This window comes from Mugil cephalus, chromosome 1, assembly GCF_022458985.1.
Source record: "Mugil cephalus isolate CIBA_MC_2020 chromosome 1, CIBA_Mcephalus_1.1, whole genome shotgun sequence".
In the NCBI taxonomy this organism is placed as follows: domain Eukaryota; kingdom Metazoa; phylum Chordata; class Actinopteri; order Mugiliformes; family Mugilidae; genus Mugil; species Mugil cephalus.
The window spans coordinates 43,746,404-43,772,736 of NC_061770.1; the positions used below are offsets into that span (position 1 = coordinate 43,746,404).

The 26,333-nt window shown below is 39.1% G+C and overlaps 1 protein-coding gene and 2 long non-coding RNA genes across 3 annotated transcripts; all 3 read left to right on the forward strand.

Moving 5' to 3' along the window:
* Window positions 1–2,509: 2,509 nt before the first annotated feature.
* LOC125007391 (alkali-sensitive linkage protein 1-like) lies at window positions 2,510–5,784 on the forward strand. Its single transcript, XM_047584213.1, has 7 exons — window positions 2,510–2,690; window positions 3,215–3,276; window positions 3,368–3,516; window positions 3,812–4,095; window positions 4,313–4,377; window positions 4,569–4,717; window positions 4,824–5,784. Exons 3-7 carry the CDS (start codon window positions 3,390–3,392, stop codon window positions 4,916–4,918), a joined length of 720 nt encoding a protein of 239 aa, XP_047440169.1. The 5' UTR covers window positions 2,510–2,690; window positions 3,215–3,276; window positions 3,368–3,389; the 3' UTR covers window positions 4,919–5,784.
* A 7,980-nt stretch (window positions 5,785–13,764) lies between these two features.
* LOC125007427 lies at window positions 13,765–14,235 on the forward strand. The gene is made up of 3 exons (XR_007112685.1): window positions 13,765–13,831; window positions 13,938–14,083; window positions 14,174–14,235. It is a non-coding gene; the product is annotated as an uncharacterized LOC125007427 (long non-coding RNA).
* Window positions 14,236–20,005: 5,770 nt separating this feature from the next.
* Window positions 20,006–21,869, forward strand: LOC125007434. Its single transcript, XR_007112687.1, has 3 exons — window positions 20,006–20,121; window positions 21,414–21,475; window positions 21,640–21,869. It is a non-coding gene; the product is annotated as an uncharacterized LOC125007434 (long non-coding RNA).
* The last annotated feature ends 4,464 nt before the right edge of the window (window positions 21,870–26,333 follow it).

A 26,333-nucleotide genomic window follows, 5' to 3' on the forward strand; every position in this document is an offset into this window, starting at 1 on the left:
AACTGTATTTAATACTGGATACATTAATAATCTGTAGTCAGTGTGCAGCTGGGCAATGAAGGCAAGTATTTGAGGTGCCATGATGCTAAGACATGCCAGTTTAAATTTTCAACATAAAGAACATGAGCTAGTTATACATAGGTTGCCATGAGTTATATGTTAAAATTCTGCCACAACAAATTTTCATTTTTGATTGATATTGAATATTGTTCAGATGCTGAAAATTATACAGAATCAGTTGGAAATTCAACATCTGTGAGCAAGTCTCTTCGTCTTCTTCAGATTAAACAGAAACACAATGTGTGCTGGACAAATCATATGCATTCTCCTGATTTTAACAGGTAAGCAAAGCTAGGTCAGTTGTTCTAGGTGGCGAGCTGTCAGTTTCAGAGCAGCGGCTTTAAATGTTATTCTCATGTAAAATATACTATAAAATACCATAAATTGTACTAAACTTCAAAATTCACAAAAATAAACTCTTTCTTCACTGTCAGTTGTTGGTCCAGAACCAGTGAGTACACAGGTAGAAGGTTCAACTACTACTGTTGCTTCAACAACTACAACAACTACTGCACCAACTGATTCAACAACGGATGGAACAGCTATAACAACTACACAAACAACAACAATGATTGCAGCAACTACAACAACTGCTATGCCAAATACAACAACTGCACCACCACCACCAACAACAACTACTACTGCACCAACAACAACCAATGTAGCAGCCACAACTACTACTCCCACACCTACAACAATGGATGGAACAACTACTGCAGCAACTACAACAACAACTGCTATGCCAACTGCAACAACAACTACTACTGCACCAACAACAACCAATGTAGCAACAACAACTACAATGGGTGAAACAACTACAACAACTACTGCAGCGACTACAACAACAACAACTACGCCCACACCTACAAAAACAACAATGGATAGAACAACTACAACAACTACTGCAGCAACTACAACAACAACAACAACTACTCCCGCACCTACAACAATAACAATGGATGGAACAACTACAACAACAACTGAACTACCAATAACAACAACAGCAATGGCTGTGATACCCACAACAACTACACAAACAACAACAACTACTTCAGCGACTACAAAAACAACTACTATGCCAATTATGACAACAACTGATGCTGCAACTACAACATCAACTACCACAACAACTCCTGAAGCAACTACAACAACAACAACAATTGCTGCACCAACTACAACAACCAATGCACCAACTACAACAACAACTGCTATGCCAACTTCTACAACAACTGATGCAGCAACAACTACAACAACTACAGCAACAACTGCACAAACAACAACAACCACTGTGGCAACTACAATGTCAACTGTTCAAGCAACTACAACAACAACTACTATGCCAACTACAACAACTGATCCATCAACTAGCGCAACAACTTCTGAAGCAACAATAACGACTCCTGAAGTGACTACAATAATGGCAACCACTGCACCAAATACAACAGCTACTACAACTGAAGCACCACCCCCAGTTGTGGCTATTCAAGCAACCTTGGTAGAACCGTTTGTCCCAGAACTCAGTGACAGGAACAGCCAACAATTTAGGGCCCTTGAGACAAGAGTTGTAACAGCGGTGAGTCCAATACCTCAATACGTTCACTTAATGAGGTGTACTTAGTGACTTTTAACTTCTTCTTCATTTAATTTTACATTTTTACTTCGCAGTGTGACATCATCTACTTGGCTCGATATGGTGCAATTTTCCGCCAAACATTCATCATAGCATTTAGGTGAGAGGATATGTTTCTTGACAGAATCTTCTAAGCATTTGTATATAAAAGTTTTCATAAAGACCATGGGCACAGACATGATACTAGTGATCAATAATGGTTCAAATATCTGCTTTTTTATGTAGACCAGCCTTGACCCGAACACGAATGGAGAACACTTTTGCAGAGGTGGGAATCGAGTTCAGCAGAAATTTCACAACTGCAGAAATCCCAACGGCTTCTGATGTTGCACAAACCTTAGTAGATGCAGTGAATAATCCCAACAGTACGCTCAACATCACTATTCAAGCCAACACTGTCCAAGTAGTTGGTAAGTAAACAGTAGTGCCACACTTGACTAGCAAGGAAATATACCCATGTAGTTGATTCATGTCAGTCTATGTCATGACTTTGAGTTGATCGTTCTTTGGTGACCATCAATAAATCTTCCTGCCATCCTGCCACCTGTTGCTATAGTTAACTGGCCATTCATAAACATATAGTACAAAGAATGCCCTTTGAGTAACAATATCTAATTTTTCACTTTCACCACATATTTGTCTTTGTGTCTGCTTTTCTTTCAGATACAAATACAACTACCAATGCCACAACAACTGCAGCCCCCACTACTGCAGCTAATACCACTGCTGCAAATGCAACTGCCAATCCCACAACAACTGCAGCCCATCTCAGCTAATACACGCTGCAATGCACTGCCATCCCAACATGCAGCTCCTGCCACAGTCCTCTACAACCCCAGTTACAAGTATTGTCACTACATCGACAACCTCTACCACAACTGTTGAGGCAGTTACAACAAGGCGGTTGACTTTCAGATCAGCTGGAGAGACCTTTACAAATGATTTGCTGAATTCCTCATCTCAAGCATTTATCAATCGGGCTAATCTGCTAAAGTCAAATGTAAGTATCTTTAAGTGAAAATATTTGCATTCTTATAATATGGAAACATTTCACCTTGTGTATTATTAAGTTACATTATTTCTGCAAAGTGCCACACGTCATTCTTCTTCTTTGCAAATGATATTATATTCATCAAATGCTCTGAACACAGTACACTTCCCCTCCATGTAAAATTCAAATGTATAGAAAGAACCAAATGAATTTTCTACTTTTTTAATTTAAGAAATGTCTTTGTTGGTATTAGTTTGTAAGAAACAGATGTTGCTTCCTCTGTGATGCTAGATTGTTGTTGATGAGCTTCACTGCAGATGGTGAGATTTGAAGAGAAACTGATGTAAATAATCTCACCCACATACATTTAATTGTATGCGGACACAGTAGGTAGTCATTCAAATAGGTTCAAAATGGGTCTCTGTTATCAGCAAAAATGTTGTAGCATAATTACACTGTGAGATTAGAAAGTGAGGAAATCATTTTCCATGAAACATAACACATGCATTTAAAGATTGTTTGTGTTTCTGCAGCTGGAACCTTTCTACCAAAGAGCATTTCCTTCATTCAGCTCCTTGACTGTGATTTCATTGAGGTAATTTTTAATCATTATACTGGTAGAATCCTAAGAATATTGATTATAAATCCATAGAAATAAAACTATGTTTCTGTAAATCCTTTTGCAGCAACGGATCAATCATCAACAACATGGACCTCACGTTTAGATCCACATCTGTTCCTAACAACACTCAGATTGCCACAGTTTTGGTCGACGCATCTTCCAACATCACAGCCTTTAACATCGACACAACCTCTGTTTCTGTGGATGGTGCAGGCAAGTCATTTTAAATGCTATCACGTCACAAATGAACAGTATCTTGGAACTGCTTGTCGAAGCAATTCCTGGTTTGCTTTTCCACAACATTTAGAGCAGCGTCAAGAAGAGTGAAGCGGCCTTATCACTGCATCCTGCCTGGTGCTGCTGCAATTATAATGATCAATTTGAAAACAGATAATTTTAATTATCTTTGAGTTTAAACATTTTAATGTAACCTGTGCACTACATAACTGAACAAGAACACAAAAAAGGTATTTTAAAATCATCCTTTCTCTGTCAATTGTTGCTACAGGACCAGTAACTACACAAGCAGTAGAGGCAACAGCAAACCATGAAACTTCGACAGCTGAAATAATGAAAACAACCACAGCTCCAACAACAACTGCTGCAGCAACAACAAAACCTGCAACTTTCATATGTTTAATTGCAGTTCTATTTAGAGTCACCACACCGCCAACTGTGGCCCTCACAACAAAAGTTGTGACTTTTAGATCTACTCAAGACACGTTTACACCCGACTTACAGAATTCGTCCTCCGCAGCGTTTATGAATCGAGCTTCACTGATAAAGAGACAGGTAAATCTCACTCTTTGAAAAAAGTTTTTTATGACCTCATCAGCTAGCTTAAACATCTCACTCATGAAAAGTCACTGAGCTTTTTATGTACTAAAAAAAGACATACAAATAGGGCTTTGTGGGTGGGTTGTGGGAGGGAAAGGGAATACTACAGCGAAATCTAATTTGATACACCTCACAATGCAACCTACCTCGGAAATTTTTTTTTTCTTTGCAGATTGAACCCCTCTACCAAAGGCAGTTCCCTTCTTCCTTCAATTCCTTGGATTTGGTGTCCTTCAGGTAATTAGAACATTTTGACTTTGTTCAGTCATTTTACAGTTTTCACTTAAACCCGACGTTTGCACAGTGAGGGCTGTTGCAGTTTCATTTCACTGCTGCTGCTGTACCTGTACACCATGCATGTGACAAATAATAAACCTCGAATCCTTGACTGCTTATTCTTTTTATTTCTGTTCTCTTCTGTTCTGTAGAAGTGGTTCAATCATTAACACCATGAACCTAAGGTTTGTGGACACATCTGTTCCTGACAACAACCAGATTCAGAATGTTTTGATCGGTGCCGCTTCAAATGTTACCGACTTTGACATTGAAAGCAGCTCCATCAGCGTTAATAGTGCATGTGAGTAACATTTCCTGCTTAGTAAACTATAACTATTGAAGGTCAGACAAGTATTTCTTAACTAAATGTTTGCGTTCCCTTCTCGTTTTTTTTTTTTTTTTTTTAGCTTCAATTACAGCGACCCACAAGATCAGCCTCCTCACTGCAGCCTCCCTGGGGCTGTTTCCTTGGCTTCTGACAAGCCAGCAACTTCTTCTGTAGAATCACACTTAAGCGTTTTTTTTTTTTTTTGTTTGTTTTTTTTAAACATATTCAATGCTCATCAAACTACCAGCACGTTTTTGTTAAGTTGATTAACACACAACCTTGTGAAATTTGTGAAGGCAAAAGATGAATCTAGTTAAATCAAAAATGTTCTTTTACTTTGCACTTAAAAGTGTCTAAACCTCTCTGTAGTCTGGAAATGTATTTGTTTAATTAATGCTGTATTCTGTGAGGTTTCATGTGGTTTGTACGATGTGCGCCGGAAACGATGATCAGAACATAAAACCTTTGAAGAATGTGAATCATCTCTGATATTTCTTAGATTTGGTAGGTAATGAGAATGTGTCTCTTACCACCAATGATGTACACAGACAATAAACCTAACGAGATTAAACGCGATTACATTTCACAATAGTGTCTTACAATTAGACACTGTTGCCCTTTGTCATGCTGGTGATTCAGGCTTATTTAACTCAGCCTATGCTTTAAGACCATTATCATCTGCAGTGGATACCAAAAAGAGAGCGTATTTCCATGACGACCGTCATGTATGACAAGAATTGCAATAGACTTCAATGTGTGAAAGACTCGAGGCTACCACAGTACCAATAATGTGTGCCGTAAACCCAACCAATACCTTTAGTTCGCTCGTTTTTAGACACTTTTACAACTGCCTTGCTGAATATAAGAGGAGAGGAAACGGTTTCCCTCTTCCTTCAACTTCATTCAGGTAATTTGATTAGTTTGACTTATCGATTTACAACTCAAGAATACTGACTTAAATCTGATACTTCACGCTATATTTTTGTTTCTTTTTTTTTTTTTAGGAATGTACCGGTCATCAACACCACAGAGATTATCTGTTACTGATACCACTCTTTAGAAGGCAGATCCGTCATTGTCTAATTGTCACTGTGTTTGCATGGACACTAGTATTCTGTTCAGAAATAAAAATGCCTCATCTCAGTCAGGACAGACTGGGCAGATTTGGATTGGTTGGAGTTTTCCACTCTCCAGGTATGTTCTTAAGTCTTCGTAATATTTTCAGTGTTATGAAATTTAGTTTTAGCAGCCAATATCCACTTAAGAGGTTGATTGGAGCTTTTTAAATAATACATTTTCGTGTGCAGGTTTGGTCATCATGGGGTGAACATCCTGTGTTGTGAGGAGTTTATGGGAAGGCCAGAAAAATTGTTGTAGCAAAACAACAAGTTGTTCAATCAAAGATAAATGAATCAGTCATATCAATGTGCGCTGGGCTATTGAAAATGTGGGTTTGTCCTTGTTCTTCTAATATTCTCTATTTCTGGCAGATTTTACACTCTTGAGGCCTGCAAACATAATGTTTTGGAGGTTGAAAAAATACTGTCCATCTAAACGCAGCTGGTCTCGTTGATCCTTGTAAGCAACATTTACTGCTACTTCATCAGAAAGTTACGCAATTACTAATAAATGTTTGGTTAATGTTTGGTTTCCCACCTCTTCTCCTCTTCAGCTTTAAGCATCGTGATTCACAAGACCAGCCTCCTCACTGCATCCACACTGGATCCTGACTTCTTTTCTTGCAGAATCACTCTCCAACTCATTTAAATGGTTTTGTTTGTTTGTCTCGTATAAAAGGCAGACCGGGTCACCTGAGGCCCACAAAGCTAGAATTTTCATACAATGGGTCTTTAATACTTTAAAAACAAACAAACAAACAAAAAAAAAAAAACAGGTCGTAAAGTGCTGTAGGGCACAACATGACGCAATGTCAAGTCATGGTTTAAGCAGGGCGTCATTATAGGCTCAATTCATTTAAATCAGCCTTTTATTCAGTGGGTAAAGCAAAAGTGACTCAGTGTTTACATATAAACTAATGTAATTATCTGTAATTACATTTTACTACGGTGTCTATAGTACCAGACAGTCTCAGCATTTGTCATACCTGTGAATTAGGCTTTAGGCTTTTCAGAAAGGACAGGGAGTTGCTCATGGTTTATTCTGGCCACGAGCCTCAATAGTCAGTACAGAAGAAATACTACCCAGAAGGTCATAACGTGTGAACTTTACAACATGTTTGTTTCACAACAACTGGCCATGCAAAATACCTGCAAAATTCAAATCGCTGGGCAAAGAATTGCACTGACAGAGTTCGCCCCTGATCATTTTACATAATTATGTGGCAACTGTTCCGTTTCTGCACTCTCATGCTCACAGGCTCTTGTGGCAAACATGACAAATACTGGAGGCTGATCTAAGAGAATATAGTAGAATTTTCTCGACAGAGGCGCAAGCACATGCATTTCCAAATGCATTTGTGTGTTTTGTCTCATTTTTTTTGCGGAAAATTTACAGATTCACTGAAATATCTATGAATAGATAACTTTACTGCAACAGTTGCATGTAGTTTAATGAGATTCGCTATCAATACATGCAGCTGTACTATGCTGTGGGCATTTTAGCATGTAGCTCAATCCAGCATGAACTGTACCTATTCCAGGTTTGCTTCATTGCCACCGTTTAATTGCTGTATAGCTGCATGCGATCTTCTATGTATTCTATGTATTTAAACCATAATGATTCCTGTGAGGACATCCTCAATTTACTTGGACCTCTGTTGATTTTTTTTTCGGACTGTTCAAAAATTGCTAGTCACTCCATTTTATTTTTTATTTTTTTTATCTGAACTTAGCTGAAAGAGGCAGTGTGAGTGTCCTCGCTAGATCTCCGTCATCCTCTTTGTGCACAGCTTTTCACTAAACATGCGGCCTTTGTGTCTATACATTTCAGAAGCCCCACCACCAACTTTTGGGTAGAAGCATTTAAACACCCACATTATTATCACAAATTACTTCACACACATAAACCAAGGCCATATTTGTTCTGCTACAAAAGAGAATTTCAATTATTTGATTAGATCTTTAAAAAAGAGCAAAAGTTAAGTTTATGTACTGTAAATTGTGTAGATTACAGTTTCTGTAGTTAATCTCAAAATTGTAGAAAGTTAATTGCGGACATTTAGAAATGAATGTGGGGACAGCGGTCCTTCACGTCAGAGAGTCATCTTTGTCCATTGGTATGTATCAGGGATCAAGAGTCTTTATTGTCATACTGAAAACGAAATTTTGCATAGAACCTCGGCCTAAAGGCACACATAAATACACAGACATTTAAATAATACTTATAAATAACAAAACACGTACAGAGAAAATTTAAATAATGTCACGCCATTTCCTGTTGTGAATAAAAAATGGAAAATTCTCATGATTAGTGTACACAGAAATGTATGTCAAGTGATCAGGAAGTTAACCATATCTAAATGCCTCCTTTGTTGTACTTAAAACATGCAGCAAAGTACAGGACAAGCCCTGATGTTGAACCTAGCAAGTTTATTCCAATAAACCTGTACAAAGGGAGTTGTATTTCGACATCGGGGTTTACAATCCCCTGTATTTGAACAGCCCAGTGCATCTTACAATACATTTACAGCATTTTTTTTATCATATTTTCAAATGTAACAAACAGAATATATATATATATGCATATGCCGTACGTTCTACAAAGGAATTACATGGCTGCCAAATGGCAGACCCTCTTACTGTATATCTAATTTTTTTCTAGATGAACATGACTCATAACCTCCCTAATCCACTGACCATAGGTTGGAGGGAGAGCGTCCTTCCATTTAAACAGGATAAGCCTCCTAGCCAACAAAGAGCAGAAGGCCATCATGTTTCGATAGTGTCCAGAGAGAGTCACATCCATTGGAGCCACACCAAATATTGGAATCAGAGAGGATGGGTGTACCATTTTCCCACATATCTCAGAGAATACCTCAAAGATAGATGGCCAAAAGTTATACACTTTAGGGCACGACCAAAACATGTGTAACAATGTGGCTGGACCTTGTCTGCATCGGTTACATACCTACCTACCTACTCAATACCTGTCTTAATCTTGGACTCTTTGGTCCAATGAAGACGGTGCACTATTTTAAACTGAAGTACTGTATGTCTGAGGCATATTGAGGAAGAATAAATTCTCTGTATTCGGTGCCATATTGCATCTGGAATCATTTCATCTATGTCTGTTTCCCATTTAGTTCGAAGGCTATCCAGGCTGCTCAAATTGTGTGTATTAAGCAACGTATAGATTCTGCCTATTACTTGTTTTGTGTTGACTTCACATTTTAAAAATGTCTCAAGCAGAGATACAGGAGGACTCAATGGGAAACAGAGTTAGAAGCCACAAAGCCACAAAGCTGTAAATACCTGTAGAAATGTGATTTGTGAAGGTCATATTTCTGTTGTAACTGTATAAAAGAGACAAACCTAATGTCAGTATAGAGGTCAGATAGTGAACCTACTCGACTTCTTGCCCAGACGTTAAAAGCTTCGTCCATCATTGATGGGACAAACATAAGACTTTTTTTTTTTTTTTTTTTTTTTAAATCAATGGCGCAGCATGTGATACATCAGTGAGATTAAAGGTCCTTCTAAACTGGTTCCATATTTTAATTGAATGGATAACAACCGCATTAGTAATGGGCTGAGATAAGCCATTTAAAAGGTAGTGTGGAGCATAGTAAAACTGCTGAGGAGGTAGCTCAGATGGAAACCCCCTCCAACGCCATCCATTCAGCACAAAGGACATCAGTGCCATCATTTCCCAACCAATACAGCAATGCTCTTATATTGGCAGCCCAGTAGTAGTACATAAAATTTGGAAGTCCCATACCTCCCATTACACAAGGCCTCTGTAATGTATTTTTGTTAATCCTGGACTGTTTTATGCCATATAAAGGATGACACTTGACTGTTTAAGTTATATTAAAAAAAAAAAAAAAAAATTTAAAAAAGTAGGAAGATTTTGGAATAAATAAACTCAGGGAGAACATTCATCTTAATCATACTGATCCTCCCCGCTAAAGAAAGAGGCAGAGGGTCCCTACGTTGTACATCTTGTTTAAGATTACGGAAGAGGGATTTGTGATAACACGTGACCCATATACCTAAATATTTTACATTTACAGCATTTTACATCCTAACCTATGAGATGGCACTGCCCCCTTTCCTTTCCTTTCTTTCATTTCATGTTTCACCTGTAGTTGAAGGAAACAGTTTCAATTCCGTTTTCTTTTCCTGTCCCAGATGGGACAGACTGTGCTGTAAATTGATGACAGATTACAGTTCTTTGGTTTCTCTAATGATAGGTGGAAGTTGTAAAAAAAAAAAAAAAGGAAAACAGAAGTGTTGGGAAGGAGGACAAGGGGCGTGGTCTTGTTCCTGAGCTGAAGTCATATTAACTTCATAAAATACCAGAAAACTCACAATTACTGATGCCACTCCTGGTGTTTATACAAAGCTTTCTTCTAACTGTGAGATCCTGCTATTGGGACTTACAAGATTATGTGTTAGGACAACAGAAATATAGGCAACTAAAACAAATCAACTTGATCTAGATAAACAAACCACCGTCTCCTCTTAAATAGTGTGTGCTGGGCTACTGACACATTGCTTGAGCATAACTGATACATGTTTGAGAACATTAACCCTTGGTTTGTGCATCCTGAAAGAAAATTTGTATCACATCCTCAACCTTCGTCATGATCTCAATGCAAGTCTCCTCTCTAATACTTGCACATTGACTTTTATAGACTTACATGTATAATGTTTCATCTACATATATATTTAAGCAAGTAATCCGAACCTTAGTAACAACCTAGCAACACAAATGATTTTCTAGTCCAGATGAGTGAACTCTGAGATGTTTAAACGCGGTCTCGGACTTTACCTCTGACAGTTACGGTGTTGCCATGGAGATGGATACAATGTTGCCACAGACTTGGCGGAGCAATATTTTTAGTGATGAGTCTGCTGTGCTGTACGGCTGATTTGAGCACGTTCTAAACGTCTTATTGACCAATCAGATTGCTTGGTCAAAACTACTTGTTGTGTAACCACCAATCAGCCACAACATTAGAACCATTGATAGTGGTTGACCATTGATATTTTGTGAGATATGCATAAGATTAGACGTGGACATAATTTTGTGGCCGAACGATGTACATATGCAAGCCACTAACCTTTTTACTGTTAGGAACACTGTACAACCCTTGCACAAAAAATATATAACATGAAAATGTATAACATGAAAATAAAATAATTAGCACTTTTTTCCCCTGGCATCTATAATACCATTAAAAACATCAGAATATCTTTGTAAATCTCTGAGATTGGCACCTCAATGACATTTACCACAGCATTGCATGCTTTAGGAAAACCTCAATAGCTGAAATTTATTTTACTACTCAACACTACTATTACCCCCAGCATTCTGAATCAGCAGAAAAGCTACCAAATTGTAAATGTCTGACAGTAGTCCTTGGACATTATTCAAATAGCAGACCAGATATAGAAAATGTTTAAAAAAAAACCAAAAAAAACAAAAAACAAACAAACAAACAAAAAAATCAATCAATAACTAACTAACAACTAATCTGTGTGTTGAGTCATCATCTCACAAAGTAGGCTGTCAATTCCTAAACTAAATATTGTATTAAGTATGTTTTTGAATCATAGTCATTGAGCTTCATAATTATTCTGTAACATGCTGCCTTTTCTAAAGAAGAGGCTTCACCCAGTGTTTTAGACATCCATTAAAATGTACATATCGTACAATGAACGTGACACATACACAGAGGCGCCCAAACAAATGGACAGCAGGAGAAAAACATTACTTCACATTAAACATGATTCACCACAATAATCTTTTACAAAGGTTGTGGGTATTTTTTATTTGGACAAGAGGTCTTTGTCCTTGCTTGGACATGTCCTTCAGTAGAATAGACAGTGAGCCAAACTATTCAGTGTGAATGCAATCCAGGAGTTTCCGTGTCAGTCACTTAATTTTAATCAAGTCTACAGGAACATTTTATCCTTTTCTAGTCACAAGTCTGTGACTTTTCTCTTGTAGTATGCTACTTGCTTGTAATATAGCATTAACCATCTGACTGTCCAGCTTATAGAATGTAGGTTGCATCAGACCAGAATAAAGCTGTAGCTCCCAAACATGTCACCACTGAGCCCCGCTGACAGCTGAAGAAAAATGCCAATTTAGTTATTCAAATTTATTTATTCAATAATGCAGTCTTGTTTGTCCATTTCAGCTGGTTTCGTGCATTAACAGCAAGTTCCATTGAAGAGAGAGGAGAGAGGAGGTCCTGAGCCAAGAAACTCACCGACAGCTGACAGAATCTATTCAAAGGTATGCTTCTGCCAAGGCTTTGTGAAAAATATTTATTATTTGAGTCCTTTGTTTAGATTACTTAGAGGCCTCCGTAGACATCGAGTCTCACACAGGGTGCTGGGTTTGCAGTATCATAGTTGTAAACAAAGCACAACTAAAAACACAGAAATATTTTTAAATGGGCGAATTAACAATTTCTCATCTGAAAATTTTTAATTTTTGGGTAAGTACAATTGAGGACTATATATATTTATAGACTGTCACGCTAACAATAAGTTAGCAGTTTGGGAAGTCGAATAATATGAAAGCCTATAGCAACTTATATGAATATGCATTTTTCAACAGATTTAAAAGAAGAAAGAATGGGTGTTGGATTGGTGATATCAATTTTCCTGGTGCTAACAGGTGAGTTGAATGATGATGAGTCTATTTACTATTATAATAAATGCAAAACAAGGAACATAGTATACAAACCAAGTAACACAGAAACATATGAACAATTTATAACTTGTACATTTTAAAGTTTTGAACTGTGATATTGAGTAGAAGGAAGTTAAAGAAATGTTCAGTGTAAAGTGAGAAATAACTGACATACTGAAGTGCACTCATTTAAATTCAAACATCCGCAAAATATTTAAATGGTAACATCTGGTATTTAAACACAACAACAACAACAGGGATTGCACCAACCACAACAACCACTGCACCAAATACAACAACCACCACAGAAGCAACTACAACAATCACCACTGCACTAACTACAACAGCGACTACTGCACCCACTACAACAACTGCACCAACTACAACAGCATCGACTACACCAACCACAACACCAACCACTGCACCAACCACAACAATAACCACTGCACCAACTACAACAGCGACTACGGCACCCACTACAACAACCACCTCTGAAGCAACTACAACAACGACTACTGCACCCACTACAACAACTGCACCAACCACAACAACAACAGCATCGACTACAACTACAACTGCACCAACAGTGACAACAATCGGACATACTGCAACAACAACCAGTGCACCCACTTCAACAACAACCACTGCACCAACCACAACAACCACAGCACAGACAACAACAACTGCTACAACAAACATGACACCCACAACAACATCAATAGAACCTACTACGACAGCGACTGCAACAACACCATCAACAACCGCAAAACCAACCACAACAAAAACCACAGCACCAACCACAACAGCAACTGTGTCAGCTACAACAACCACTACCCCAGTCACTACACCAGTTGCTCCAACTACAACCACGGCTGCAGCATCAACAACAACAACCTTGGCACTGACAGCCACTACTCCAACGTCCACTACGGCATCAAATGAGGCCCTTGCAATGAGAGTTGTGACTTTCAGATCAGTTCTTGACAATTTCACAGATGACTTGCTGAATTCATCATCATCAGGCTTTCGAGCCCGAGCAGCCAACATTATGGGAGAGGTAAGTCTTCTAATTTGCAAAGAAAGGGCTTTTTCATCTTAAATGTTAAATCAGCAGATTAAGACCCTCAAACTCAAGTGTAATTATCATCAAAGAACAAACAATTATTTGAAGCAAGTTTGTATGTTGTTTCTGCAGCTTGAACCCCGCTACTGGAATAAGTTTCCTGGTTCTTTCCGCGCCTTGCAGGTGGTGTCCTTCAGGTAAATTGGAATATTTTAACTATTGAATTTTTTGAATATTTTTTACATCAAGAATACTGACTTAAGACAGATATCTCACACACTGTTTTCATTTCACCTTTGGTAGACGTGGATCAATCATCAACACCATGGACCTACAATTTGTAAACACATCTGTTCCTGACAACTCTGCGATTCAGAGTGTTTTGATCGCTGCAGCTTCAGTGGTTCAAGGCTTTGACATTGAAGGCAGCTCCATCACTGTTGGAACGTGTAAGTATTGATTACAGTTAAATGAACAAAAATGAACCAAAAAGTCTCACTTATTTCTTGCCCTTATGTCTGCTTCTCCTTCACTTTCAGCTTTAACAACAACCACAACCACCCCACTGACGACAACGACAACGACAGCACCAACAACAACCACGACCACAGCACCAACCACTGTTGGCACCTGTAAGTATTAGAGTTAAATGATCACAAAGAATCCAAAGTTTCTCACTTATTTCTTGACCTAATGTCTGGTTCTCCTTCACTTCACTTTCAGCTTCAAGCACAGTGAGCCACGAGAGCAGTCTCCTCACTGCATCCTGCCTGGTGCTGTTTTCATGGCTGCTGACAAGCCAGCAATAGCGTTTATGCAATTACGGTAGTTGGATGGATAGATAATTGTCAACAGAACATGACTATCATCACTGGTTTTGAAAAGGGTAAAAATTCGGCATTCATGGTTATTTTAGGTGTTGCGGCTTCAAATAACTTTCTTTCAGGCAAAACCATGACTCCTGACAATGAGTTAAGTTTTTGTTTTTGAATGTTGACTATTTAACTGCTTTAGCACTATGTAACCCAGTGAAGATTACAAAATTGCTAATATTACTTGTTAACTGTTTTTTGTGATGTTGCTGTTCTACTTGTATCATAAAAGTATCATATATATTTATATGCACACACACACACACACACACACACACACACAAAATAGTATATATCAATATACTATATAGGTTCCAAAAGCAGAAAAAGTTTTTTAGAGTTAACTTGATAGCATAGCAGAAGATAGCACAGTATGTAGCAGAACAGCAGAACATGGGTTGGAGAGTGTTTTCAACAAAAGTAAAGTAAAGAGAAAGCTCTTTGGTGGTGGTTGCCCAAGCACACAGACCCAATACATAGCTTTATTGATAGTCATGGTATACGTATGTCAAGAGAGTGCTTTATTGATTTTTAAAATGTATTCACTTAATCACACAGGTCTGTATTCAGTGGGATTTTCATGTAGCATGTGTAGTCGGAATGTCTACACATGCTACATGTCTTTGGTACTTTTAGATTATAGATACTTGTAGATTAAGAATACGTGGATTAGACTGAAGTTCAGGGAAAACCTCAGCGATGTTCACATGAAATAACCTTCATTTCTGAATGTTATTTTTGTCTTTCATTTGTTCTTGCACAAACAATAAAAATGTTATAATTGATGAGTTGCAATAAATGTGCAGAGGTTTTCAATTATATGAAAGCAGCCCACTATGTGCCACTACCACTAACCACCTGCTAATGCAGTAACAGTTTTACCAGAAACGGCCACAAAGTAGAAAATGCTTGTGGTTCTATGCCTCTGACAACCAGCCAACTTGGAGTCGACTTTCACCATGTCTGCTGACACCTATATAATAACAGTAATCAGTTCAAACGCGACTCCTTGACCAGTAGTTTGTGTCAGATTTTACAGTATCTTGCTATGGAAAGTTGGATGGAAGGACAGGCAATGTGAAAACAGTGTTCATTAACAGATGAAGCACCCACTGGAGGCATTTTTTGCTTTTAGCCAGAAAGAGTCATGGCTTTGCCTGTTTGTTGTCACTAGATGACAAAAATTCTATATTCTATATTTAACCATCAATTAATTTAAAAGACATTTACAGCACAAATGCAAATCCAGTTTTGAGGCTAGTTAAGTTGTGTAAATTGAGCGCAGCAGTGGAGGAAACAGTCATGAAATGATATGTGACAGAATTGGAATATTTATTTTCCAGGTGGACAAAAATCTTATTGTTTTTATTCCAGGTCCGCCTGGCAACAGCAATGTGGGACATACAACTTTTTATGGTGGTGATATTCTATATCTACCTCTGCTATTCAAGTCAGATGTATCGATATTTTCTGGATTTTACTTTTGGTGTAAAAAAGATGTCAACAATGGAGCGTAGAGAATACTGCAGACAGCTACATTAAAAAAAAATAAATAAAATAAAATAAAAAATAAATAAATAAATAAAATCTGTATTAAATCTATTCAATTCAGTTCAGTTAATTAAAAAGGGAACCCCTTCTGCATGCATTTTACCTGAGCCTACACTTTAGGAGGGTCTCCCTGCAGTGAAAGACATCCTGCATCATCCCTGTCACCAAGAAGCTACCCCTGAGGGAGATGAACCAAAACAGACCTGTCACCCTGACATCCAGCAACATGAAGACCATTTTTTCCCCCACTGTCGCCACCTGCTGCTCTTGCTCTCATTGAATACGATTTATTGGTGCACTTCCACTCCTGACCAGAGAATAACACTGTGATAGATTGATGGTAGGGTGGCGCTGTTGAGCTTCTGCCAACAAATCCTGTGAGGTGAAAAAGACCGGCAGCAGTGAGAGGATGGAGATGGAGCATGCTAGACAGTGGCACACAAACAATTTTTTTCGATTCCACCGCAGTGTATGACGTATGATTGAAATCTGTATATTTAATGTATGTTATTTTTTCCTGTTTATTGCACTAGTAAGTGCAGTACTGATTTAAATTCGGGCATGTTTTGTCCCATTTTACTTTGCCTGTTGCACTAAATGTCTTCAGAGTGCTCCAATTATTTTTCTTATTTAAATAAGCCAGATAGATGTTTAGTCATTTTTTGAATATAAATGTGAAGTGCAATAACCAGTGTCATTGAAATTTTGAAAATTATTGTGTGATAGTGTTTATTTTGCACATGCATGATGTATATACGCATATTTAACTTAATGTACTGCAAAATGAACATTTTGGCCCTCAGCCTTCCCCTTGGATTCAATATTAGCCCTCCCGTGGGAAGTATTTGTACATCCCTGCTCTAGACCCCCTGTAGTTTGCTGACAGTCAGATGCCAGATGACACTGCAATTGTGGAGTGTATCAGGTTACGGTCAGAAGCATGAGTACAACCATCTGGTTGTACACCATCTCATGGTGTGGAACAAACTACCTTCAGCTCAATACAGCTAAAAGCAAGGAGATGGTAGCTGATTTTCTGGAGTTCCAAGCCCTGCCTTAGGCCCGTAAAACATCATCAGGGAGAGTGTACAGGTGGCTCAGACCTACAAGTACCTGAGGCTTCAGCCATATCACAAACTGGACAGGCCGATCAACACAGACTCGGTATACAAAAAAATGTCATCTCAATTTCCTAAGGTGACTACGGTCATTTAATATCTGTCGGAAGCTACTGAATATGTTCTACCAGGCTATCATTGCCAGTGCCTTCTTCTTCACTGTGGTGTGCTAAGGAGGCAGCACTGGGAAGAAGGACACCTCGTGGTTGGTCAAACTGATCCAGGAGATGGTCTCTGTGGTAGGGGCAGAGCTGGAGTCTGTGACATCGGGGGCACAGGCAAGGAGCTTGAACAAAATCAAGACAATTATGAATAATGTCCATCACCCGCTACATGACATCATAGTCAGGCAGAGAAGCTTGTTCAGTGACAGGCTGCCGTCTCTGTCCTGCTCCACAGACAGGTTGAAGAGGTCAATTGCCTCTCAGGACATACAACTTTAAAAAAAAAAAAAAAGAAAGAAGAAGAAGAAGAAAGGTGGTTACTTTGAGGAATCTAAAATATTAAACATATTTAGTTACTTAACTTTTGTTTTCTTTGCTCAGTGTGCTGCTCTTAAAAGTTAAACATCTTAAGTTAAATAAGTTTATAAGTTAATAACTGAGTAGATAAGAAGTGTTTAAAAAGTCAATGATCTTGGTTGTGAAAAACCGCGTCAGAGTGAGTGCTCTGTTCTTTGGTTTAGAAAAACAGTGTCAGAGTGTGTGCTCTGTTCATTAATTTTCAACCTTTGTTATACAGTTAAGGTTTTTTCTGTTGCATGTTTAATTAAGCCAGTAGAGTACAGACAAGCTAAGCCGACTGCCGAAGTCACACTGCTGAAGTTGTTTCAACGCTTTTGTCTTGGAATATATTTATCTTTAACTATTTTTTGTGTGTATTTGTTTCATACTTGTATATTTTGTGAAACGTGTTATGATGAACTCTTCATTTATGATGTTTGTGGAAAAATGTGCTTTGCTAATCACAGCAGATGCTAGCTCCATTGGACACTGATTGAAATGTACCTGTACAATGTTTATTCACTACGGATATGTGCTCCTGTCTGTAACAATTTTCAGTTTTACGGTACCAAGAAGACTTCACTTAGACTTCAAAGACAAGAGACGAGCCTTGTGATTATTAAAGGACTTCGGCAAATCGTTAACTAACTGTCTGTCCTTGCATTGGTACACGCACCGTGAGTGCAGTACAGTAAAAAAAGGTTACACGGCAGGCTCAAGCAGTACGACAGCAATCATGAGTCTACGCTCAGGCGCGAAATATCTTACAGAAGATACCACTACACAGCAAGAAGGAGCTGAAGGGGGACAATGAGCAGAGGTTGTAGAGCAAGCAACCAAGAAGAAGTTCTCCCCTTAAGCATACGACATTAAGTCCCAGTTCTAGAGCATAAACCAGATCATCATCTGCATCTTTTCAATAATCACCAGCTCACAATGCATTATCCCTTACATCTTTGTAATTTGTAAACTGTAATACTATTATATTTGGAAAGTTCTGTATTAACTCGACTCAATTCAATTCAGTTAATCAAAAAAGTCTCAACATATTGTCCGTATCTATTGTTGCTAAACTCTGAAAGTGAAAGCAATGTCTGTGGGATGGCAAGAGAAAGATTTGAAATAACTACTGATTTTTCCGGTTTACCGGAAAAATCTGTAGTTGTCTTGTAGTTGTCTTAGTTGTAATGTAGTTGTCTTTGTAATTAATACCAAATTATGAATTTCCATTATGAATTTTAAAAAATAAAGTTAATCTGTTGTGTCATCCTTCTTCAGCTGACATAAACTTGATGCTATTAATTATGTTGTCAAATCCTAAATATAGTATTAAGGATGTTTTGAATCATAGTCACTGAGCTTCATAATTGCTCTTTAGCACGTAGCCTTTTCTAAAGAACAGGCCTCACCCAGTTTTAAATATCCTTCTATTGTACGGTACATATCCTACAAGGTATGTGTCACAAACTCAGTGACTCTAAAACAAATGGACAGCAGGAGAAAATGATGGTTTATTTTGATCAGATTAACCACTACAACCACTGGTGCTGACCTTTGTATGTCAACATGTTTTATGCACAGACAACAGACCGCCACAACAGCTGTCCATTGTCTCACTTGCTATGTGGTCCACGGGGCTACATTGCAGTGGTAGTGACTATGGCAGGTATATACACAGTCATTCTGTTCCTCTGCAAAGCCTTTCATCCCTTCATCCTTTCATGGGGTGTATCCAAATCTTCCTTTACTCACTCATTTTTAAACATGCTGGACAGGCATTGAGATGTGTCAGCTTTTGAGTCACCGAGATGATGTTCAAGTTCATGTAGTCCGTATAAAGACAGATATTTTCAGGTCACATGTTTGTGGCTTTTCTTCCAGAGTGTACTACCTGCTTGTAATACGATATTAACCATCTGACTGGTCAGCATATACAATATGGAATGTAGGTTTAATCAGACCAGAATAAAGCCATAGCCCTCAGACATGTCAGCCCCACTGATGTCAGTTCAATAAAGTTTTGTGAGAGCAAATCCTTGACGTCAATGTCATGAAAATATTCAGCAATGGAATCTGGTTCACCTATTTCACCTCGGGGGAACTCTGTATTTATCGGTTTGTCATGTGCACTGACAACAAGTTCCATTGAACAAAAGAAGGGAGTTGGCCCACAGTATTGAGTCAAATAACATTGAGAATGACAGCTGACAGTCCAGGAATCTAACCAACCTTTGTGAAAAATATTATCTTTGAGTCACGTCATTAGCCTTTGTTCCATTAGAATACTTAAAGGTCTTCATAGACCTGCGATGTCACTTAGTGTGTAAGGTTTGTAGAATCATAGAAGTGAACTGAGCTCAACGGAAAATACGTGAATATTTTAAAATTTTTTACACTGGATACAAGCAGAGGAATTAACAAATTTTCATCTGAAAACTTTTCAGTAAGTACAATTGTGGATTTTCATATAGTTGTGGTTTTGTTAGTTACTTTTGTGAGTTTTCGCATTTATGTCATAGTGATTTTTTTTTACTAATACCCTAAATCCTATTGTAATTTCTAAGTTCAACATTTCTTTCACAACATGTCGTGTCTTTCAACATGAAAGAAATTCAGTGTATTCTCTTTAGTTGTATAAAAACACTATTCACCAGAATGTTAGAATTGGGATAAATATACTAGCATTTTATGATTAAGGCAGTTTCAAATGTCTGTGTGTATATATATATATATATATATACACGAATCATTATTGTCTGTCTCATACATATTCTCATACATATATATGTGTATATGTATATATAAATACATACACACACACACACACACACATATATACATATATATTATATATATGAGACAGACAATAATGATTCAGGAGAATGAATAATTTTATCGTTCCTGGACACAGTTACAGCAGAGTGGAACAAGCGACAACCTAACACAGGATACAACATAACATTTTAATAACATTAAATACAGGTGATTTCTCAGCAGTTTAGCCTATTGTGAAAATTTTGCTGTAGCCTGTCTGCACCTGTTGATCCTGTCCCTGTGCCCTGAGGGCCACAGTGAAACGGCATCACACAGGGAGTGTAATGTAGGCTTTTGTAACTGAAATGTGTGACATTGCCTAATTGAGTTCTTATAACTTTCTCATAGGGAAGTCTATAATCTTTGCAGCATTATTGGTCATATCCATAAGTTTTGCTTTGTGATAGAGAGGTTGCAGTGGACACAGGTGGAGAAGTAGGCCAAGATGGGTTGAATACGTTGTTGTTGGATGATGGCACATCTCTCCCATATTGAGGGTCAGGCTGTGACACACCTGTACCAATAAGGATTTACTGATGTGCTGAAGGACATTTCAGTGAGGTCAATGGCAAACTGAGTGTTCAAAGAGTCATTTGTAACCTCAGTGAACCAGCTTGATCAACTACTCCACTGTTGGAGAGAGCACAGGCACATTGCCATTGATATTTTATTGTCATTATCTTTATGACGAAAAAAAAAATGAAAGAAAATTGGTGAAGACACCAGGACCATGACTAAAACACTGACCGAATGTTTTTAGACAAGGAAATGCATAAAGGCCACGATATGTTACAAATAATCCTAATCACCAATACCAAGTTATGTTTAAATATGAAATAATAATAATAATAAAGATTTATCTAAATACACAGAAATACGTGGAACTAAACAACTATAGTAATAATTTTACGTTTTTTTTAGCAGGTGAAAAAGAAGAAGGATGGATGCTGGATTGGTGATATCAATCCTCCTGGTGCTAACAGGTGAGCTGAAAGATGATAAGCTGATTTACTATTATGCTGAATGCACTGAATCAAACATATCTATAACCTATATAACATGATTCAGTGCTGACAGGCAATTCAATGTTTTGAAATGTGTAAATGAGTAGCAGAAGCTTAGATTGTTCTCTGTACATTTATGATAGTTGCTGTGAAACCAGTAACTACGGAAAGTAGTACTACAGAAACTACTACTGCAAGTACCACAACTGGGCCAACCACAAAAACAATCACGGGGACAACCTCGACGACCACAGCAGCAACGACAACAGCAACCACCCAACCAGCTACAACAATAACTAAAACACCAACTACAACTGCAACACCGACAACAACAACTGCAACACCGACAATCACAACTACAACACCAACTACGACACCGACAACCACAACTACAACACCAACAACCACAATTACAACACCAACTTCGACTCCGACAACCACAAGTACAACACAAACTACGACACCGACAACCACAACTACAACACCAACTAAGACACCGACAACCACAAGTACAACACCAACTACCACCCAACCAAACCAACACAACACGGACACAACAAACAACACAACCAACCGACCAACCACAACACAACCAACACACACACAAACCAAACGAACCAAAACAAACACAACACCAACACCAACAAACAACAACACACCAACAACAACACAACACAACACAAACCACAACCAAAACAAACCAAACACAACCAACACAACAACAACACACACACCAACAACACCAACCACAACACAACCACAACACAACAACACACAAACCAAACACACACAACCACAACTCAACACACCACACACACAACCCAACACACACTTACCAACACAACACAACACCAACACAATTACAACACCAAACACACACCACACCAACACAAACACCAACACTAACACCACAACCACAACAACCCCAAACCACAACACCAACCACAAACAACAACACCACACAACCACAACACAAACACCAACAACCACAACAACAACACCACACACACCAACCACAACACCAACAACCAAACACACCACAAACCACAACTCAACACCAACCACACACAACACAAACCACAACCACAACACCAAACAACACCACAACCACAACACCAAACACACACAAACACAACAAACACCAACACACACCGAAACACAAACAACCCAACACACACAAACACACCAACCACACAACTCAACACACAACAAACAACACCAACACACCACAACAAACACAACCAACACACCACAACTACAACCAACTACACAACCAACAACCACACAACTACAACCACAACACACCAACAACAACACAACACACAACCACAACACCCAACTCACAACCAAACCACAACAACAACCAACCACACACCCAACAACCAAACAACAACACCCCAACACAACAAAACACACCAACACACCACAACACACACAACCAACCAACACAACAACCACCCACCACAACCCAACAACCACAACCAAACCACAACAACAACACCACAACACAACACCAACACACCACAACCAAACACAAACAAACCAAAAACACCACAACCAACAATCACAACACACCCACAACACAACAAACACACCAACAACCAACAACACCAACACAACACCGACACAACCACAACAAACAACCACCACAACCCAACTACAACCCACACCACAACCAAAAACACACCAACACACACAACACAACACAACACACCCAACACAACACCAACACAAACCACACAAACACCAACACACACACAACACACACCACACAACTACACAAACACACAACAACAACAAACAAACACCAACACAACAAACACAACCACACCACAACAACACCAACCACACAACACCACAACCACAACACCAACACACACCAACCAACACACACACAACACACACAACACCACACACAACACCAACCAACACAACCAACAACCACACACACAACAAAACACACAACAAACCAAAACACCAAACCACAACACAACACCAACCAAACAACAAACCAACAAACAACCACAACCAACACAACACCAACAACCACAACACAACTACACACACAACCACAACACAACACACACACCCAACCAAACACAACACCAAACACACAAACCAACACAACCACAACCACAAAACCACAACCACACCAACCACAACCACACCAACACGACAACCAAACCACAACACACACCACAACCACAACACAACACCAACTACACACCACAACCAAACACAAACCACAACACACAACCAACAACCAAACAACACAACACCACAACCACAACACAAACCACAACACACACAACCACAACACAACACACACACCACAACCAACAACAACCAACCACAACACAACACACAACACAACACAAACCAACAACACAACACCACAAACAACACACACCACAAACCAAAACACACAACAACACCAACCACAACCAACACGCAACCACAAACACAACAACCCAACACACCCGACAACCACAACAACAACCACCAACACACACACAACACAACCACCACAACCACAACACACACCAACCAACACAACCAAACCACAACCACCAACACAACCCAACTACACACCACAACCACAACTACAACACCAAACAACACAACCACACAACACAACACAACACACACCAACACACAACACAACAACAACACAACACAACACAACAACAACACCAACACAAACAACACCACAACCACAACACAACCACCAATCAACACCACAACCAAACCAAACCAAACACAAACAACACCACAACACAACACCAACACCAACACACAACACAACACAACCACACAACAACCCAACTACAACACCAAACACACAACACAACCACACAACACAACACACACACAACACAACACACAACAAAAACACACACAACACACTACCACACAACACACACCACAACCACAAAAACACAACACACACCAAACCACAACACAACCACAACTACACACCACAACCAAACACACAACTACCACACAACAACAACAACCCAAACGACCCAACCCACAACAAACCAACACCACACCACACCACAACACAACACACAACACAACCAAACCACAAACAACACACCACAACCACAACAAACACCAACACACACAACAACACAACACCAAACGACACACCAAACCCAACAACACAACCCAAAACACACCACAACACAACACAACACAACCACACCACAACACAACTAACCAAACACACAACAACACAACACAAACCGACACCACAACCACAACACAACACAACACACACAACAACCACAACACACAACACCAAACACACTCCAAACACAACTACAACACCAACACAACCAAACCACAACAAACCCAACACACAAACACAACCACAACACAACACACACACAACCACAACCACAAACACAACAAACACAACACCACAACACAACAACCCACACAACACACACACACACACACAAACCAACCAAACTACACACCAAACACACAAACCACCAACACAACACACACAAAAACAACCACAACACAAACCACAACCACAACACACACAAGACACCAACTACACACACACCAACCACAACCACACAACAACCACAACACCACAAACACACACACACACACCCAAACCACAACAACAAACCCAACACAACCAACACCAAACCACAACAACACAACACACACAACCACAACACACAACACCAAACCACACACAACCACAACACACCACAACCAACTACACAACCAAACACAACACAACCACAAACACAACCAACACACAACCAACACAACACAAACACCAACACACACAACCACAACACAAAACAACCCACCAACACAACAACCAACCACAAACCACAACACAACAACCACACCACAACACAACAACAAACACAAACCACAACACCACAACACAACACACACCACAACCACAAACAACACAACACAACACCCACACAAACCAACACAACGACAACCACACAACAACACACACCAACAACACAACCCAACCACCCGACAACCACAACTACAACACAACCACCAACAACCAAAACAACACAACCCAACACAAACACCAACACACCACAACACAAAAAACACAACCAACACAACACCACACACCACAACCAACACACACACAACACAACACACACACCAAACAACCACAACCACAACACAAAACACACAACACAACCCAACACACAACCACAACACAACACACACACAACACACCACAACACAACACAACAACACAACACCAACACACAAACACACAACAACCACAACACAACACAACCACACACACACACACCCACACAACACACACAACAACACACAACCACAACACAAACAACACGAAACACAAACACACCACACCAACAACAACACAACAAATACACACCACCACACAACACAACACAACAAACAACAACCACTCACACCAACACAAACCACACCAAACACCAACAACACACCAAACACACCACAACCAAACACCAAACCACAACTACACACCACAACCACACAACACCAAACACACCAAACAAACCACACAACACAACCACCAACAAACACAACACAACAACACACACACACAAACACACCAACACAACCACACCACACACACACCAAACCAACCAACACCAACACCCACAACCACAACAAACAACACAACACAACACAACCAACCACAACCACAAAACACCCAACACACACACAAACACAACACAACACACACCACAACACAACACCAACCCACAACAACCAACACAACACACAACCACAACACAACACCAAAACAAACACCAACCACAACTACAACACAACAACCACA